We start from the raw sequence: 21197 nt of genomic DNA, 5'->3' as shown, positions 1-21197 counted from the left end.
GTATTTTTATTTACGTTTAAACATAAAATAAAATCGTTACAAAAGATTCTAACAAGTGGTAAAGTGTGCATCGCACGCAGCATTTAAGAATCCGATTTGGATTGAAGGAATTGGAGAGAATGGGAGGGGAAGGAAAGGGAGGGATTTAATTTCCTTTGTTTGGATAAAAAATATGGAAGAAAGGAAATGGAAGGGGAGAGAAATGAGAGGACTTATTTTCCCTCCTATAGAACAAACTATAATCTTTCCAAGTGTGGCAAGATTTAGAAAGAAAACATTATTTGGACTCTAATTATACCACCAACATCCTTCAATCCTCCATCCATTCTTCATCTCCCTCCTTCCTCCCCTTCCATTTCCCTTCATAATTTTTGTTATCCAAACACCCACATCCCATTTGCCCTCCCCTTCTCTCCCCTCCCTTCACCTCCCCTCACTCCCCCTCCCCTCCTAAAATTGTATCCAAACGAACCCTAAATCTAGTTCGATATTTAAGAGGGGGTTGAATTAAGTAACCTTTTAAAACTTTAATCAGAACCAATTATTTTCTCTCTTGACCAAATCATATCTATTGAAATTAAATTATTATTTAAGACGAACTTAAAATAATTTTAACACCCCAATTATATTATGATATTATTAGGGATGGCAGTCCCACCCTTAACCTGTGGATATCCATCCACCCTAAATTAAATGGGTGGGATATGGATGACGAATTTTTTTCGAATTTAGGGTAGGATGTGGATATGGGTGAATTTAGGGTGGGATATGGATTATCGTCTCTCACCCGCTTAACCACCCTGTGGATATCCGAAATTAATATTTATAATTAATTTTTTATTAAGTTAATAATTATTTAGGTCATTAACGATTTCCCTTCAAAAGTATATTTTTTTTATCAGAAATTTTACTTAATTTTAATATCATATTGTTATTTAGGAAAAGTAAAACTTGTATTTATGTGGATATTGTTATTTTCACTAATCAAAGTAACTTACTTTTGTTAGTTTAATCAATAATATAATGCGTTGGTGGTTTCTTTGTAGTTGGCGTGGCGTATTTGTATAGTCGCTTGCTGCGTTACACTTTATTGTTGGATATATACTAGGTTGCTATTTGCTAACACATATTGTTACTTGAATTATGTATGCCTTTTAATTTTATCGCCACAATTTTTTTACGATATATTATCTTTAAATTTTATACGCTTTGAAAATATCCAACGGGCACCCGCTCCACCCGCTTCACCCGGTGGATATGGATATGGATGGATGAAAAAATATTAAATGGATGAGGGTGGGATATGGATGACCATAAATTAAATGGATATGGATATGGATATGGCTCCACCCCATCCATATCCCACCCATTGCCATCCTTAGATATTATGATAAGTCTTAAATTAAAGACGGTCACAAGCAAGACCAACTTATAAATAGCCCACGAATAAAAATCAGAGCAGGCCACATAATTTCCCGCCAGTTCGCAAATCGCACTGGTACATCCCTCACTCTCTCTCAAAAACATACAATTCGAAGTTCGAAATATACGCCATCAATCGCATTTGAGGTCTGTCTCCTTTCCGCTCGCTTTTGATGTCATTTTTAGGTTTCTCCGATTATAGTTATTTTTTTTTTATTTTTTTTTTTTTTGTTGCTGAAATTAGTGTTATAGAGAATCTTTAATCGGAATTTCTCGTCGCAAAATACCTGATGATGAGATGGAAAATTTGGTACTCAAATCTTCCTCAATTTTTTATAGTCTATCTAGTTTTATCATAATTGAGGAGCATTATATATACGATTATTTAATATTGTACTCCGTAATTGTTTCGTTTAATCTAGGTTATTGATTTCTGAAAATCTCGAATTAAGCTTATCATGAGACCGTCTCATATAAGAATTAGTGATATCAACTAAGGACATCACTTCACACCTTGTTCTCCAGATAAGCTTTATGATGAGACCGTCTCATATAAGTATTACTAATATCAACTAGGGTATCGCTTCGCATTCTCCGCCTTGTCTATTGCTGGACACAATTAATTTAGGTCAATTTGATGCTGTATATCTATTCGTATTTCTTACATATCTTATGTTGTACTCGGGGTATATATCATGTGTATAATTTGTTATTTGGTAGATTATCTTTTAAATTTTGTTCATAATTGGGGAGAAATTGAGGAACTGGTTCTTATCTTTGGGGACGAACTTATTTAGGCATCGATTTATGCTCACGAGCTTTGAATCTTTGTTAATTGTGTAGATTTACCAAAGGCTTGTAGCGAAATAAACAGAATCATGCTGTTTAAGCTGCTATGTCTTTAGTTTATTTGAAGGAGTTGGTTTATGTTTTGTTTAAAATTGTTTGGCCTCCTGAGAGCTCTGCTTGCGCAGTTTGGTTTTCCTTACAAAGTTATAAAGCAGTTAATAATGCTGAATTTGAGGTGTTTAGATGTAGAAATTGATGTTTAAGTTCTATTTCTTTCTCTTTGCATGACTTGCAAGATACACAATTTCGCATATAACGGAACTTGTAGAGTGTGAAGGAGATATTGTTTCAAGCTGTACAGTCCTTGGGAATAATCTGTCACCAATGGCTTGAATTTTCACCTTGATCTTTATGTATACGGAGTCTATTATAATGTAGTAATCTGGAATTGCCAAGTTCTTTCATGTCAAGAGCTGAGGAGTGATTCTCTCGGCAGTTAACAACCTAGGCTTTGTTTAATTGCCTGTTATGCGTTAGCAGTCTGTTATTTTCTTAGTCGCTCCTAATACACAATAACTTTTAAAAGTTGCAAAGATAATCTAATTGGTACCTCTTGTAAGTCTTGTGTGTTTGCAGTCTTTTTTTCGAGTTTTTTTGGTAAGTTATGTATAATTAACTGAAGCTGGTATTTAATGATTAATATAGTTAGCAATGAACACCTATGGATGATGCAACAAGCCAATTTCATAGGAGTATGATAATGTGAATATACCTCCTCCTTCATCCCGCAATATGCTGCAGCCTTGAGGTGCTAGGTGATGCTATACTGATGTTAGCAATAAATCCTTATCGACGGCTTCACCTTCAACTGCTAAGGTTCTTTTCCCCTGTGCATCGTACATTTTGATACATAGTTTTCCTTTTGTTTTGAATTACTTGGTGGTTGTTGCTAGCCATACATAGATCCAACCCTCCTCCCTTTTTGACCATAATTTATGTAATTCTGTTGCCATAGATCAGTTTGTTTCGCAGCGCAGACAAGGTGCCGTATTGGGAACTAATAGCATTAAGTGGCATTAAAATGATATAATTATTCTCTCGTCCAAATCACTTTTATCAATCATATGCTCTATTACTAATTGTAGGCATATCATATCTATTTTATTTATGTTTGAGGTGATCTAAATTTGCTTTTGTACCGTGCCTTATGAAGGTGCCCTTTGAAGAAGTCCTTGAACTTTGTGGTTGGGTGCAGAGTTACATCATTAAAGGGCATGCATATGTTCTTATGCATCAGGGCAAATAATTACTCTGTATCTGTTATGTGTCTAATTAATGATCTAAACACATGTATTGGCGTGAATTGATTAAGCTTGTTTATTAGGTTGTTTTTCTGTTGAGTTAATCTGGCCTTTGAAGCATTGCTCAGCTATATCCTCATGATCATGATTTTTTACTTGTGACTTGCAAGTCTCTAGATTAAGTTGAATTTGAGGCAGGCAGTTGAAGGCCATTTGAACTTTTCACTGTTTTATTCACTTTGTATTATAATTGTTTCTGCATGTCAGCAGTTCTTAAAGACTTGCTGTATCACTTGCATTAGTTATGGACTTATGGTGGCAAAACCATTCAGACAAGACAAACCTTCTTTACCATATGCAAATTTTTCTTTTAATACCGATAATATTCCATTATTTGCCTCAGAAAAAAAAATTTCATGCATAGTCGATCTCCCAAGTGTAAATAAATCCAAATTGTTTGTCTAAATCTTCACTCTGTTCCTTAGCCTCAATCAGCGAATCCCATAATTCAATAGTAAGACTCATTAATTTTATCCCGTGATAGCGCAGTCTTGACGGTTACTTTCATTACTCACGCATTTGCTTAATATCTTACAACTATCACGACTTGCCTTACATCATCGCTCCACCAAGTTGTGTCTTTTTCCGATCGCAAGTTTCCTTTAGATTCTCCTAGTTCTTCATCGCTTCCTTTATGTTATTGTCCTATGTAGTCCTAGTAGAATCTATGTTCATTTGTATGCAATTGTACCGGATATCACTACAAACAATCTTGGCCATAAATGCATTTTTGTTCTCTACTTAATTTCCACCACTTGGTTTTAAGATCACCTCGTGGTGTTATCTAATATAAGTACCTTTTTATTCGAAAATCAAATATCACCAGTCTATGTTGACTGGCGGTACTCACTGGTTATCGACTTGCAATCCGTGTTTCTTTCTGTATTTGTTCCTTACTAAAAAATTTCATCTGACTTGCATTATCTTCACTTTTATATGTCACCAAGTGAGACTGTTGATCCTGGTAGTATTACATTATTATCTAATTGGCTAGTTCTCCTTCCCTGCACCATCTACAGCGGAGCAGGGGACCTATGAATGTCTGATTGAAACTTGCTGCTCAATTCATTTGCCCAACTTAATCTTTCTTTCTCTTCGATCTTTGATTCTTTGTTAGAGAGATGACAAATGAACCTTGTCTATTAGTGAATGTGAACCAGTTGACAAAGGATTATTTCGTTTGTGCTACATTGTTCTGAATGTTGGTTTATTTATAAAATGGAATCTAGGTTAATGTCTTAATGATATTCCTGGTGGTTTGAGTATTCTAGTAAGGTGATTCAGTAGCTTTTACAACAAAAGTTATTAATTGTGGGTTTGTGGCATACGATGGAGTCCGCTTATCTCTTATGGTAGAACGAGCCCAACGAGGTTTCTGCCTCTTTTGTTGGAGCTAGGTCAAATCACAGTTTCGCCTTTATTAGATAGGCAGACCCAGCTGCTTGCCTGAAAGAAAGAAAAAATAAAGGGAAGAGGCTAAATTAGCGTGGATAATTGAATCCGATGGCAAATAGGCGGATAATGTTTATCTTTCTTATATGCCTCTGTTGCTCGGTCACTGTTTCACTCCCCTACTCTTTTTGGGGGTTGTTTGGTCAAGTGGGATGTGACAAACAATAATAATTTGTTCCTTGTCTTTCCACCGTTTGGATGGAGGAGACCAAGGAGCCATGGAACCAACCCAAAATTTGGTGAGGATTGGCTTATATGAGTTTTTTGGTAGAACTACAAAGGCAGACATTCATAATGTGCTAAAAGTTGGGCCAGACATAGAAATTTCATATCTTTGTTTGGTTCAAATACAAATCAATCGTGTCTTTTGGTGAGTATACTATGTTATATATGGTCGTATTCGTTTGTTCTCTTGCTTGGAATCAATTGTTCTTGTGGAGCTGGAGAAGTAGATATATTAGTCATGAAACTCATAAGTCATATCTGTGTATGCCCTAAGACTTATTTGTTGACATTTTCACATCAGTCGCGACATCGACACGGAACCAAGTTAGATATTGACCACATTCAGCACGATTGGGCTGCGGCAACCGATACCACGACTGAAACCGAGATTTAATACTATGCTGGATAGAATATTTGGATAAATGATAGTCCTAAAATGAAACCTATTTATTTATAACACAACTTTGCGTACTCACTTTTTTTCAGGTGAGCATCTTGGTCCATGGAAGCAGTCTTATCAATGTGGTCCTAATAACATCTTCTGTTTTGTTGTGCTGGTAAGTTTACGTGTGGATAGCGGGCACAAATGACTTCCTTAGTTTTTGCATTAACAAATTAAATCCAAGTTAGATTATTATATACAATCAACAATGATAATGACAGCACTTGATCAGTGCTTTAAGGATGTACACTACTCCCTAATAGTTTAAGCTACAATTGTGCCCACTATAACCAGCTTTCATATATTTAATACTCCATATTAGTCATTGAATTTGAAGATTTCCTGATACAATGTCGGAATTCTTTTTTTTATATAGATCCATGCTCTGCAAGCATGATAATGGAAAACTAGTTGCTGAGGTGGATCGGCTTCAGTCAATATGTAAGTTATTGATTAGCTAATTCAGCATGGTTGATTATTATATGATTCATTTTGTTTTCAAGTCATTTTTCTGTGAGAATCCCTGCTTTAGACTGAACTTTCTGTCCTCTCTTTGCAATCCTTTTTCGAGATTCCATGTGGATTCCATCATGTGATTTTGCATCTTTAAACTTCATTTTTTAGAACCATGATGTGCACGCGGGCGGTTAAAGACACTTAAGTTTTCCGGAGATGCCCTTTCTGATATGGAAAAGACCATTTCGTTATTTCATAGCTTACCATGTTTTGCATCGTTCAAGTGTTAATATATTTTGTAACTGCAGCTCACTTTTTTCCTGTTTATTTGGCGTAGCATATATATTTTATCTGGAAAACACCGTCTATAATATGGTTGTTTCTTACTATTCTTACGCTCACTGTGACACTAGGGTTGACACTGTTACTCTGTTAGTCTCTGGTACTTAGGATAATGCTGCTAATCCTAGACATTTTCCCTGACATAATCCCCAAAGTCTGATAAATGCCTACATTATGGTTGTTAGACTTGTTACTCCTCTAGTCCCTGTTTGATAATCGTAAAGCTTAGCGTAATTTTGATATTCCTTAGCATTTTTAGAATGTCACATTGTTTGTACCAAAATAACATTATAGCGATAAAATTCTAAACGAAGTACTGATTACTTGTGTTAGTGTGTATCATCTTGTGTGTATCATCTAGTGAACATATAATCTAAATAATTTCAGTACACTGTTGTGCTTTGACAAATGAATGATTGAAAACAAGTCTTCGTAAGGTGGGTCGGTTTTAATGCTCGACACTAGACAGAAGTAGCTGTCAATGGCACTTTTAAAGCTCTTGTAGTTATGAAACCCCCTGTCTTGTAATAGATGAATACAGTTGGCGAGAAAGGGCAAACACAAGAAGACCCACAGAGAAGCAAGATATTGCATAGTCTTGATTTGATTTTGAGAGGGCTCTGCTATGAATAAATATTGCACCCCACAAGTGTTAAAAACCTTCAGTTGCTATAGTGACTTTACACATCTGGACAATCGGACGTGGAACAAGATTACAAACACATAGTAAGTACGACCACTACGGAGTTTTATTAGAATCGTTATATGAGAGACTAGAGAGTATTGTATAAGAAGATTAAGACTTAATTATAGACAAAGAGAACTTGTATTACAAGGAGATATTACAGGAGGAGTTTTAGGAGAGAATACTTATGACTTATGAGTTATGACTTGACTTGGTTGTAACAAGTAACAATTGACAATCACCTCTATTAATAGGACAAGCCAAGGGGAATACTATAAACATATTCTTGAGATATTGGACATATTCTAATCTCATCATACAATTCAAACAATTCCTTTATTCATCTTATGATAATAGTATCCACTATCCACGTATCTATCATGTCTTGTTATTCATGTCTTTTGATGATATAAATTTAAATAGTTGCTGTCATTGTTTGAAGGAGAGAAACAAAGAAGCTCTATTGTTGGCATATGCTGTAGTTGTATTGTGTTTCAATCCTTATCATCAATATTATACTAGTAATTGATAATTGATGTTCATGTTTATGTTTACTTAAACACGATTATTTTTTGAAATTTTGTCAAGACTTTTACCTAAATAAAGTACTTGGCATGTTAACTAGCGACCTATAGTTATTCTTTAGTGTCCAAAGTATTTTTTTTTTTTTTTTGGGGTATGATGTTTAATGTTTAAATACATCCCACAATTTGATATTGAATAAATCAACAATTATTTACATCCATCCTTTTTCATGCATTCTACAATTATTGTTGACTTGGGGATGTAGCCTACCCGGTGGCTCTCAATAATGCAACATAATTGATGGTTATCATGAGCTAAAGTGTGCAAAAATTCTTGTATCCTTTACATTAGTCTTGATGATAAGTGCTCAAGGCCCTCATGTGTGTCACGATCTGTGGAACTTATTTGTGGTCCATTTGTTTAGATTTCAATTGTCATTGTCTGCTTGGGACCATATTCTACTGATTTAACAAGCTTAAGATATCATGTCTACATTTCTGATGTTTATCATCACAGCCACATTATTGAAAGCTTTCTTATTTAATGCATGTTCAATCATAGACTCCTAGATGTTACGCTTACGCCCTAAGTGAAGCCACTATTTTACATAGTGTCTTTGTACTTCGTGGTTAGATGATAAACGTGGAGAAACTTGTACCTGTTGTTCATAACTAAAACTGGATAAGCAAGATCCGACATGTTATCTTTGTTCTTTCTTTTCCCAGTTTTACAATTGTCTATAGTGAAATGTAGTAATTCTATGAATGTCCATTGTCCAAGCTCCTAAGTGGGAAGTCAAGGCTAGAAAACTGATGGAGGGAGACAATAAGATTTAGCAAACATGTCATTTGAGGTACATGTTGATTGTTGACAGTTTACTTAGACTTTAATGAGTGTATAATGCAGTTTAGGTTGGCTTAAATTATTTTGAGATTGAATTTATATCAAGTGTGCCAGTGTGGTTATGGTACGGGTCATTGGGGGTCTTGGTCGGGTAATTTTGGGTCGTGTTTATAAAGATTTTTGTTATTTTCTATGTACATTGATCACTTGGGGTTTCAAGTTGGGCATAATGAGGTACTTTAGGTTGATTCAGATAGGGACATTGGGTACAGGCGAACAGCCGTACAGTACAAGCTACAAGGCCCGGGGTTAGGTATGGGTCAAGTGGTCAATTCAGACTTGGGGTAATGTTAAGGTCTAATTGGATTCATGAGTCCAACTATTCAGATTGAGTTCGACTACTATCGTCGGATCTATAGATCATCAGGCACTCACCCACTAAACTCTAGAAATTACTCAAATACTGGTACCATATTTCGCTTCTGTACCTTCTCATTTTCAGTCAAAAAAAAGTTTGAAAACAACAATACTCTACCCCTTTCCCCTGCACTCGTTTTCTGCCCGTTTCCAAATCCATTATTTAATCTCTCACCAAAGCCTCAACGGGATAGTGTGATTCACTGATTCCCATTATTGAGGCCTCTCAAATGCAAAGTACACTTTGTAAATTGTTATTTTATATTCCTTAAAAAGCGACTCCCTCTTCAGAACGCCTCCCAATTTTTCATTATTCACGTGTTGTAGAAATATTTCACATTTTTAAAAGCACATTTTCATTTTAGTTGTTTTATTTGATACTCTACTACTCTTCTACTACATACTTATATCTTTATTACTTCGAAAAAGTATTTGTATTTTGAATATGCAAAGTTAATCAAATTATTTATATTTAAAAAGCGACTCCCTCTTCAGAACGCCTCCCAATTTTTCATTATTCACGTGTTGTAGAAATATTTCACATTTTTAAAAGCACATTTTCATCTTAGTTGTTTTATTTGCTACTGTACTACTCTTCTACTACATACTTATATCTTTAATCTTTATTACTTCGAAAAAGTATTTGTATTTTGAATATAGTTATATTACTATCCGTTTTAAGGTTTGATCACATGTGATAGATGAACCAACTCAACCAAATTGTGTATATAAGACAAATATATTGAGGCCCAACTATTATAGTTATTTTATTAAGGTTTTGGTTTAAGTTTAAAATGAATCTATCAAGGAGACTTACTAATTTCTTATAGGGACCGATTGTAAACAAAAAAAAAAAAAAAATACGCTGAGAGATTGGACTAGGTAGAGAGCACTTTGTTGTAGAAGTCAATAAAAGTTGTACTCAATACTTAATTCACAAAGGTTTTGGTTGAGATGGTTCATCTATCAATATATACAAGTGGTACTTACTTAACCCGTTTAAGTTTAAAATGAATAGTGTCGTCTTAAAGGAGACTTAATAATTTATTATAGGGACGGATTGTAAACAAAAAAAATAATACGCTGAGAGATAGGACTAGGTAGAGAACACTTTGTTGTAGAAGTCAATAAAAGTAGTACTCATACTTCATTACGTATGCTCCAAACTCGCAGTTAGTCTTGCTGAAGACGGGTCGGAGCAAGTGACGGGTAATGCCATTCACAAAACGGATAGGGGGGACAAGGTGGGGGCACCCCCATGTGCTTTCCTCTCTCCTCTATTTGGGTCATTTGTGAGAGGAAATGGTATCCATCACTCCAAAGTGACGGATACGTGCCGTCTTCAATGAGATTTTGTGCTAAACTTGTACTAATAAAAGAAAGCCTATAACTGGAAAGACCACCATCACTTATTCACTTAGGTCCTAGACTCCTACCTTTCTCTCACACATATACTACTTTGTAATCCACACTGTTGCCTTAATATCTTTATTTTTATTAGTTTTCTAATAGAATTGAGTGTTGACGTCAGAGAATGTATGGCTAGGAAGCCCAGATCAGTGTCCTTGTTCTGCAACTTTTATCCATGTGAGCTCTTTTGCACTCACAACTATAGCAGCATTATACAGGCATTATTATCTATTTAGCTTGTATCCTACTTTCTTCCTTTCATACTTGTTTTGGCTTTGCCAACCTTCACATTCTTGGATTAGTCAGTTCCCAAGTTCAAATTCTGGATTCTGTTTCCTTTCTCAGATTTTCAGGTACCCCTTTTAGTATTTTTTCTCAAATCTTTTGTTGCTGCATATTACCGTATTATGTCTGATATTGTCTGCACATGGTGAAGTAGCCCATCTAGAAAATTTTCTTTCCAGGGTCCTAAGTAAAATACAATTACCTATTTTTATGTGAAAATATAAATGTAGTCTATTTTTACCTAAGAAATGAACCAAAGTAGACCAAAATAAAATTTCGTTGTGCCCTGGGACCCTGGAAAAGGGCATGGTGATAACGGAACCCATGCTTCATTGAAGCTAGTACTATTTTTCAAAATAATACTTCGGACCAGGTATCCTTTTGAAAATGAATATAGTCAATAAGATGACCTATTGTTTAAAGGAGTAATTGAAGGAAATTACGGTGGTTTAAGTCGACTGGTCATTTTTAATAAGCCCATTGAGAATAATCGTGTTTCAATTTTGTTATTGAGCTCATTGAGAAAAATTGTACTTTATGTTAAGTAACTTCTTCTATTAGACATTGTTTCTATGGTTTTTGCCATGGAAAAGGTGAGAGAATGTGGGACAATTAAAAACTTGCTTGAGGTTTTAGTATTGATGGGGTAGGATTTTACAAGGATTGGTCTTTGAATTGGTGATACAGTTTAAGTTAAAGAGCTCGTGCCTTGAAAATGTCTTGAAAATCAGGCCTACCATCTTGCAGAATACCAATATTTAGGCTTACTGAAGTGACCTTTTCAGCATTTATGGTGAAGTTACGCATGTTCCAGCATGGAAACGACGTTTATTGACTGAATTATTTTCATTTGATTGTGATACTTGGCCTGTAATAATACAGTTAATTTAGGATGACTGCATTGAATATTTTCCTTAGATGTGAGTGCTTTTGAAATTATTGTTCTTAGTGATTGCCAATGTTCTACAAGTACAATTTTTGGTATGCTATGTTACTAGATAATTGCTTGGACTAGATTTTTGGTATCGGCCACCTGCACAAATTCAAGTATCAGATTAATCAGACTTGAAATCTTTGTAGATGTCAGGATTTAGTCTTAAAATAACGTTGGATATAGCTGTACGGGCATATTATCAAAACAAAAATGTAGTTATATATGTCAAATATTTAGAGATTTTAAATTGAAATATATTTGAAGGCTTTAAGTTATTCGGTGTTGTATCAAATGTTTCGTACGCACTTTTTCTGTCTTTCATGCCTCCCTCTTTATGGGCTTTTAGGAGAAGTGATGGGTATTGAGTACAGAGATTTTGGTGTGGTGTCACACATAGTCCGAGCGAGGATAGAGAAGAAATTTTGTTAGTGATGTTAAATTAGTTAATGAGTTACACATCTCTTTTTTAACTTGAGATTTAACCTGGTGGTACTCTTCAGATTATGGCTATGAGTTTCAGTTTTTTCTTAATCATGCCGTAGAGTTTTGTTAATGAATAATTTTCACTTCCAGATCATAACTAACTTTTGAGATTTTATTCATAGGAGAATTGCTGTTGGGGGTACAAAATAAGAAAGTAGGCGGTTTTATGGGCTTTGATCTCAAGACGACTTGCTGCGAGTTGGCTGAGTTAAATAAGAGAGGGGTAGCCACTATTTCATCCATTTTTGGATTCAGTACCATTGAACAGCAGAAGGCAAACGGGGAGAGCCTTGTGGATTTAAAACTTGGTAGATTAGGCGATTTCCAAGTAGGGTTGCCAAACAGCTCCGAAAATCATAAGCCTTTTCTTATGGACCCATTTTCATCGCCAGCAGGATCATCTAAAAGGGCACGAACCCCCAGTAGCGGGCAGATGGTTTCGTGCTTGGTTGATGGATGTAATGCAGATCTTAGTAAATGCCGGGACTACCATCGACGCCACAAAGTTTGTGAAATGCACTCCAAGACTTCAAGGGTTACCATTGGAGGTCATGAACAACGCTTCTGTCAGCAATGCAGCAGGTAAGGACTTATTGACCGATCAGTTAAGGGAATTTTTATTATATGGTCTACGGAGTTGATTCTTTGCTTTGTGTCGTCCATCTATTCGTTTAGATCATTTTTTTGCTGTGAATCTGACTGTTTGAGTACTTGTTTGATACTGTGAAGAGCATGAACAATGACGGGATATCCCCCCTCCCCCCTTTGCTGCCTCTCCAAAAAAAAAAAAAGGTAGTCCTTCTGAATGTAAGAATTTTTACGCTTTTGTTTTAGCAGGGGGAAACTTGTAAAGAAGGGGAAGATGGTCCTTGACCCCTACGCTGTTTTAAATACGGATTAGCTTTTTATTTCACTCAGAAATATGGAGTAGTGGAGTACAGATTAGAAAGAGGAAGTGATAACAAAAATTTATGATTTTAGGATGAAAAATAGAAATTTTACCGAGGGAGAGTAAAAATAGTGGAAAGTGAGTCGCAGATGAGATGTTGAAACACGAGAAGAGAGAAATTAATGAGGAAAACGTAACCTTAAGGCTGTTCTTGTATGTTACACAAGATGAGATGAGCAAATTTGTTTAGTGGCTTTGATTTCACTTCCACATCATTATTACATGTTTATTTTAGGTTTCATTCATTGGAAGAATTCGATGAAGGGAAACGAAGTTGTCGAAAACGTCTTGAGGGACACAATCGGCGTAGAAGAAAACCTCAGCCGGAACCTCTTCTGGTGAATCGTGGAAATTTCCTTTCTGCTAGCCAAGGTATTGATTCTCCCTTTAATGCATTAGCTCAAAGATAAAGAGAACATGGTCTTTGTTTTGGTACCGTGCTCATGAGATACCGTGGATTCCAAGTTCATGTGAGAGATTTATAAATCTCGTGATTGATAAATAATACTCTACCTAACATATATCTTAAACTTTTAGGTAGTAGATTTTTGCCATTCAGCAGCCAACCAGTGATTCCAGTTACTTCAATGCTAAACACTTTGTGGTCCGAAGCTGTTAAATCGGAGAGCAATCCGACACTATACAACAGCTCTTATTCTAATGAGTATAGAGGAAGGCAGTTCCCATTCATCCAAGTGCCGGATTCTCCTCTAACTGGACCTTCTTCGGCCACCCAAACGCTCCCTGTTGGGAGCCACAAAATGTTGGGCTACACTGGAATTAATCAAGTGATTGATTCACATCGTGCTCTCTCTCTTCTGTCATCGTCAACTACTGAAACATCTGATATGGGTATGGGGCGGATCATCCATCCCAGTCCAACAATTCCCGCTCGGCCCACACTGTCCAGCATGCATCTTGACGGGTTTGCCCCTTACGCAGGCTCTCATACTCCGGGATTTCAAGGTCAATCTGGAGATTCTGCACTGAGTAGCAATTACAATGTTAAAGAGAACGTGTTTCATAGTGGACCAGATGGAACTTCTGCAACTACTGCAAGTGGAAGCAGCTATCAGACACTTTCGTTTTCTTGGGAGTAGCTGCTAATTACACCCCTTATTCCAAATCAGATGCTCTTCCACTTTAGGTTATTTGTTACTCCTATTATTTTCTTGAGTTTACTAGTTTAAATCATTTAATGCTAGGACTCTTCAAATAAGCTTGTTTTTCAAAATAAATGATTTGCTATCAGAATCTGATTGATTAGTCGCACTCATAATTCAGGTGCGTATTTCCAAAAAATAGAATGTTTGCATTTTCATCACAGATTTGGGGGGTGGTACCCTAGGTACTCTCATAGTCCCATGCTGTTCAGTTGTGTCGTTAGTGGGCTAGCCTTATAAAGCTCAGATAGTACAGTGGGTATAACTTCTTTGATAGGGGGGCTCATAATTCATATGGCCAAAGTGCGTAGCCAAGATCTTTTTTTCCTTATCCTTTTACTTTTGGAAATTGTTCCCTTCATTCTAAGATTGTTAATTGAGGTTAAGAAGACATTGGTTGCAGGATCTTTCGCTTTTGAAAGTTTACCTGGTAACTGGTAAGACCTTTATATGTATGTAAACATGTTTATTGTGGAGTATTCTTCGAATGGGTGAACGTGTGAGAGTGAGACCAAATGATGTTGAAAACATTAATGTTAGTTTGTATAGTCGTCGCATATTGTAGAGAGCTATCATGGGTATGAATTCGAGTCTATGAGGTGATTGTGTTATGAATGGTACTATAGCTATTCTCCAGTCTCCACCACTGGTTGACTCTACCTGCTATAAAAATACTCCATGCTACCTGTATTTGTTTTTTTTTATTTTTATTTTTTATTGACATTATGGGAAGTTGATACCTATAAATCATAAAACACCATAGATCTACTAATAACATAAACTAAAGGTTGGTGACAATTGTGCGTAATGACTAATGTCGGAACAGCTCTTCAAACTCACAATCCATCCCAATCTCTATGCGGCCAAAGGAAAACACCCAGTCTTGATTGATTCTCCAAAAAAAGGGTCCAGATTCATCCACCACAAACTCATTTTTACTCGTCTTAATCAAAATAGGTTCAGAGAAATACCTACAACAAGACCTAAGAAAGCGTCTCGGAGATTCATCTCCTTGGCTGTGATACACCTTATCTGGACACCAGCGAGCCCCTAGACATGCTACCTGTATATTGATGAAACTTATTTCAACCCTACTTTTAATTCACTTCCTATCATTTATATCAATAATTTTACTCTAAACAACAAGTCTCTTATAAGACGGTTTATATATAACAATTACCGTTGATTTACTTGTGGCTTTGTGGGACTTGGAATTGGTTTTGAAGATCCAGGTCCAATAAAAAATGGGCCAATTTATCCCAAGTGTTGCTAGTCCAGTAAATACTTGTCGTCAGCTTATCTAAATGGTTGGGAGAGTTTGATAGAAACATGTTGCAAATTTACTTCTAATTTACGTGACAAAATTACAAGTGTATTACTTGTGAATTACTCATCTTGTTGGTGGCTCAAAGCCTTATAGAAGAATTTAACAACCAACCATGATATTAATTTTATATAGTTTTCTCTCCCTCAACAAACTAAGATATTGATATTCATAATTTAGTTATACCATGTTATTTAGAATTTTTTTATTAAAGAGCCAAAATTCTCTCCATTTCCTAAAAAGAAATGAAGAGGCCATTACCTATCAATGATCCATATTGTATCATGTCAACATCGAACGGTTCACAATTTCTGCATAAAAATAAATGGTTAATAAAATATAGATGAGATAATATTATTAAATGGGTTTGTGAGAGGAAATGAAGAGAAAAAAAATGGAGAGTATCTTTATTGCTTATTAAATTGGGGTCTTAGACACTATTACGCTAAATAAAAGTGGCTATGCTATTGGACTTGAGGCTCAAGCTTTTTTGTTAGAATATTTATTTTCATAAATTAAATGTAAAGTTAAGATTGTTTAATTTAATTTTTTTTAAAAGAAAAGCAAATTAGAATACTAAAGAAATATCAAGCTGCTCGCGGGTTTAACTTTGTGCGGCTTGACTCTTAAGGGATCAGAGCCAAACTCGAACTCGAGTCGAGCTCATACGAGCGGAGCTTTGACCGAGGAGATCTCAAGTTGATCACGAGTTGTTCGTCTTATTATTACCCCTAATCGAGATGAAGGGAGTAAAAGAAAAGATAACATTGCTAAAACGATTGGAAGTTACATCAAATGACATAGATGTATGAACTATCAAGGTCATAGAAGACATGACATCTCATGATCTACTCACAACCTATTTCCAGCCAATATAAAGAGTCCTTTGTCACATGAATGATATGGACTACTCCTTCATATTCCTCAACTTTCATTATTTTAATTCCAAATATTTTTCAAACTTTGGAAATTTTGTTTAACCTTAAACAGCCTGATATATTAGTCCAATAGTAGTCATGTACTTAAAACTTAAACTAGTACTAACTGGTTTTCTCATAAATAAAAGCATGCATAATATGAAATACTTGCTATATTATTTACTCATAGATTAGCCTAAATGTGGTTGGTTTATGTATATGTTTTTGCCTTAAGCTTGACAACCTTTATTCTTCCTATATTAGGATTTTAGTCGATTGTTGTTGCCAAACCCAAACGGAGTGCTTGTCAATGTCTTTGGAGATCACAAGTGATTTTATAATCTTGGACCTAAAACTACAAACTTTAGTACCAAATAGTAGTCAATTGAGGATTAATTTTTTGTTTTAGTTTCTTTCATAACTAATAATCTTGGATCGTTAATATTAAAATAGAAAGTAACACGGAGTACTTTCTTTGATAATTGTGAACTCCCGTGTATGTACATTTTCACGATCTTATTTTTTAGATTCATATCATTATTTGTTTATTAGCTTGGAGCTAGGGATGGCAGTGGGACCCGACCCAAACCCTGAAGGTCGGACCCTAATGGGTCGGGTATGGGTCTCATTTTTGGACTCAATGGGTATGGGCCGGGTATGGGTCTTAAGAAAATATTTCGGATCCGGGTCCGGGTCTAAGTTATGAGACCCATACCCGACCCTTAGACCCTTTATTAAAAAAAAATCAAAATCACAACTTTTCTGAATTCATACTGACAGAGCGTAGAAACCAAAGCAACTAAAGTCTCTTTCTCTTCCCTCGTCCCATGGGATAAAATCCAACCAAACTCTTCTGACAATACCACCACTCCACCACTGACACAAGGAAACCACCACCACAGCACTAATACGCGACTGGCAACCACCTCTCTAATAGGCGGTGACCGACAACCATCATTAACGGCAGCCAGCGACGGTCAGATGGAGACGTCTATCAAGTACGGTATTGATTTTAGGGTTCCGAGTTTGATTCTTTCACATGTATTTGGAGGTAAAATTAATTTAGGTCTTCTTTGTCTTTCTTAATCTCTTTGGTATGTATATTGGATTTGGTAGTGTACAATAGAGATTAATAAACTCATAATGTTAAACTAGTATGATTTTTTTTTTTTAATATTATAAACCCCATAACTGTTAATCTTCTTTATTAAAGTGATCGAAACTCGGGCCATGGATAGACCAGGACCGACTCTTACCCATAGGGTCCGGGTATGGGTCCTCAAATTTTAGACCCTTGCGGGTCTGGGTCAGGTACGGGTCCAAAGGGAAAATTTCGGGTCCGGGTCCGGGTCTGGGTGGACCTGACCCATACCCTATCCATTGCCATCCCTACTTGGAGCAGATAGATTAACAATGTCGTCAAACGTCAAAAAAAGTTGTTAAAAATGGGTAGTAAATAGTAATTCACAAATTACCCCAATATATAAATGTTGCCTGACATCATATTCACTCTTTATATCTTACACAAATTCTTATTTAAAACGACAATAAGGATGTTTAGGAACGAATTATCAGAAAATTTGTCCTAAATATACAAGTGAGAGTATATTTAACTTATTATCATCGTAAGACGAATGTTGTCGTCTTAAAAAAAATACTTGCTCTACTATATCTTTTTCACAAGAGTAGATGATAAGATTCCAAGTTAAGATGAGGTATGATTGTATGAAGACATTGATAATATGACAATGGTGAATTGTTAAAGGCGTATTATAGGTTGAAATGGTCCCTCTTGTAAATTAAAGGTAGGTTCTTAATAAGGAATAAGGTCCACATGTCTTAAATATTGACGTTGAAAGTGTTCGTCCAAATATGAAACCACGGCTGACAACATCTTTCTCATTATTTTGGACCCTCAACTATTCATAGAGCCCATTTACTCCCTATTTTGGTCCCAAGTTTTATCATCAACCATACCTTCAATTGAACTAATCATTCTAAATATTTCACCCATTTTTTCCTAAATATAAAAATTATTAAAATAGGTTAAAAGTAATGAAAAAGTTAAGATAGACAAGGACCATTAGCTAATAAATCCACCAAAATCTATTTGCCACCCTAAAAACAATTATAGCTACCAAACACGATTATAATCTCTTCTATTTCACCATACACGATTTGAATCCGTATCAAATAATTGAAAATATTTAGAGGTTGACATTACATTCCTAGTTGACACGATTACAAATAATAAGATCAAAAATATCTTACACAAATTCTCATTTAAGACGGACATATGAGTCTTAACCTTAAGAAGGGTCAAGTATCATACATAGACAAAAACAAATGCATTGAGATTAGGAATGACTCGTTTTATTCTTAATACAGATATATCCGTCTTAAGGAAAATCTACTGTAAATCTTAATCAATTCAAATTATTCCAAAGTTGATGAGAAATACTAAGTACAATGTTGAGGGCCTTGAGGCCCATTCACAATTGCCTCTCAACACACAAAACAAATTGATAGCCCTATTCAATCAAGACGCTAGAACCAAAAAGTACCAAAAATTTGGACCACAACAAACATAGTGTAGTGAAGTTTGTACGTTGATGAATCATCAACTATGGAACTTGGACTTGTATTATTTTTGTATGTTGCCATCAAAAACTCTCTCTCCACTTTCAATTATGGCTCCCATCAATGTCACTTAAGTACCCTTCCTCACATGTCACTTTCTTTAATCCAATGACCTAGCTACCCGACTCACTCGGTTTTAATCTTTAAAATCAAATAATCTAAACGCCCTTATGAACAACTTTAATGCTTGACATATCTTGTTACTCAAAGTGTAACTCGTAACTCATAGCAATAGCAATGGATTTAGGCTACACCAAACAACAAAGTAGCTTCAAAATCATCGAAAATTGAAGTTTAAAATTTGTGAACCATTTTATATGAGTCTGGTTTACTATAATCATTTATCTCTAAATATAATAATGAGTCATTGCCAACCTAATCCATCATCATAAGTTGCATGAAATAACCATTATTCATCAAATTCCAAGGGTAGAGAAAAATAACATCAATTCTTATTTAAAATTGTCTTAAACCCCGTTTCTTGGGAAAGGATGTGAGCTACTAAATGAAGCTAAGCTTAACTAAATAGAGGTAAAGTAAGAGTTAATTTGGGTAGAATTGAGCTGAACTAAGATGAATTGAATTGAATCGAATTTAGATATGTCGAACTAAAATGAGCTGAAATTAAGCCAAAATTAACTTAACACGGATCTAACGACCGATTAAAATAAAGGTGTAAATAAAAGGAGGTAGCTAGTGAGAGGTTTTAACTTTTAAGTTAAGACGGTCTTAACTCTTGTCTTTCCTTTGCAGATACACCGAGACAGTTGTAGCGGTGGAGATCCAAAAGAAAGGATGATCACCTATTCCAGTTCGATGACTATTATCATCCACCTTTCAAGAAATGTCCTATTTCCAATTTAGTTAGCTATAGGTCCGCTTGTAATGTTATTAGTTCGGTTAGTTGAATATATATCTTTGTTTAGGAGTATCTAGTTCTCTTTATATTGTAATTTTGTTTTAATTACTGTTCATCGTTGTAAAAAAAATAGAATCGGAATAATAAAGTAAGGACCACACAAGCCAAATCCAGCGAATGTAAAAGCAAAATGGCACTAACAATGAGCAGCTTAATATCGTGTACTTAGTACATAAGATAGAAATTGAAGCTCATCGTTGAAATAGTAAAGAAGAAATTTAGTAAGACTCCAACTAAAGAAACAAAGTATACTTGATTGCCTGTGCTTTCTGTACACTAGCACATGCTCCTCCTTTCTATTTATTTTATTTTTTTTTTTGATGAAATTTTGGGGAAGTAAAGGAAGGAGTAAATAAGGCAAAAAATGTGTGAAAAAGCTTACATATTCCAAGTGACAAAAAAGAAAACCCTAATAATAATAATATTGTAGTGTATGATGCTAGTAACTTACAAAACTTAGAAATCATTATTATCCCAATTGCCAAATTCATGATTTCATGCTTCTTTGTGGCAAAACTTTGGCATCAACTATTTCCACATTCATCCTACTTGTGTGAATTGTGGTGAAACACTTAGATTCGTTTTTAGTGTACATCTTTTTAAAGGTTATTCGAATTTTGGACTCCCATTTTTATCTAAGCAGACTACATTAATGTATTTCATGCTTTTGTGAACCTCTACTCTATAATTCTTGCCTTTTGACAGATTTTTCTTCCATTTATTTATTCATCCCCAACTCCTTAATTTCTCTTCTTCATTTTTGGACATTTATTTCTCAGTTTTATTTGTACAACAACTCACATACAAACTCTTGCAAGAGCTAGGAATATATAAATAGAAACAAGGCTAGGAAGTGGGCACGCGGGCTGGTGGGCTGGTACGACCAAGCATGGTACATGACCAAATTTCGGCACAACACGAATTTGACACGACCCACCACAGTACGAGACATCGTACCTAGGCTGAAGTTTGAGAAAGAAGATCGTATCTAGCCCAGGCACGACATGACTCACCTAGGTAAAGCACGCTTTGCCCGCCCAAAATACAAAGAAATAAGGCTGAATTGGAGGAATTGCTTGGGCGAGTCCGCCATTTCCATTTTATCAGCTCGATATGGCGCAAAACCCACATTCCATCCAATGCATAGGCCGTCATTTTCACCTCCAGGAACGGCGAACATCAACATGAGGCACGGCCCGCATGACCCATTTCCA

At 35.5% G+C, this 21197-nt stretch overlaps 1 protein-coding gene across 2 annotated transcripts; it reads left to right on the top strand.

Moving 5' to 3' along the window:
• The first annotated feature begins 1465 nt into the window (after nucleotides 1–1465).
• Nucleotides 1466–19960, top strand: LOC141637789 (squamosa promoter-binding-like protein 16). Of its 2 annotated transcripts, XM_074447206.1 has the most exons (12): nucleotides 1466–1569; nucleotides 2917–3087; nucleotides 5736–5806; nucleotides 6068–6132; nucleotides 7021–9212; nucleotides 9413–9706; nucleotides 9914–10135; nucleotides 10310–10722; nucleotides 12194–12653; nucleotides 13256–13392; nucleotides 13558–14167; nucleotides 19818–19960. In XM_074447206.1, the coding sequence occupies exons 9-11, from the start codon at nucleotides 12238–12240 to the stop codon at nucleotides 14118–14120; spliced, it is 1116 nt and encodes a 371-aa protein (XP_074303307.1). In that variant the 5' UTR covers nucleotides 1466–1569; nucleotides 2917–3087; nucleotides 5736–5806; nucleotides 6068–6132; nucleotides 7021–9212; nucleotides 9413–9706; nucleotides 9914–10135; nucleotides 10310–10722; nucleotides 12194–12237; the 3' UTR covers nucleotides 14121–14167; nucleotides 19818–19960. The 2 variants fall into 2 exon arrangements, with proteins under 2 accessions (XP_074303307.1, XP_074303306.1); XM_074447205.1 differs by lacking the exons at nucleotides 1466–1569; nucleotides 2917–3087; nucleotides 5736–5806; ... (3 more) ...; nucleotides 9914–10135; nucleotides 19818–19960 and having other exon boundaries at nucleotides 10309–10722; nucleotides 13558–14270.
• Nucleotides 19961–21197: the final 1237 nt, after the last annotated feature.

Source organism: Silene latifolia, unplaced genomic scaffold, assembly GCF_048544455.1.
Source record: "Silene latifolia isolate original U9 population unplaced genomic scaffold, ASM4854445v1 scaffold_144, whole genome shotgun sequence".
Classification (NCBI taxonomy): Eukaryota; Viridiplantae; Streptophyta; class Magnoliopsida; order Caryophyllales; family Caryophyllaceae; genus Silene; species Silene latifolia.
Note: the sequence above shows the minus strand (reverse complement) of the source record. Positions and strands in the feature narration are given on the sequence as shown.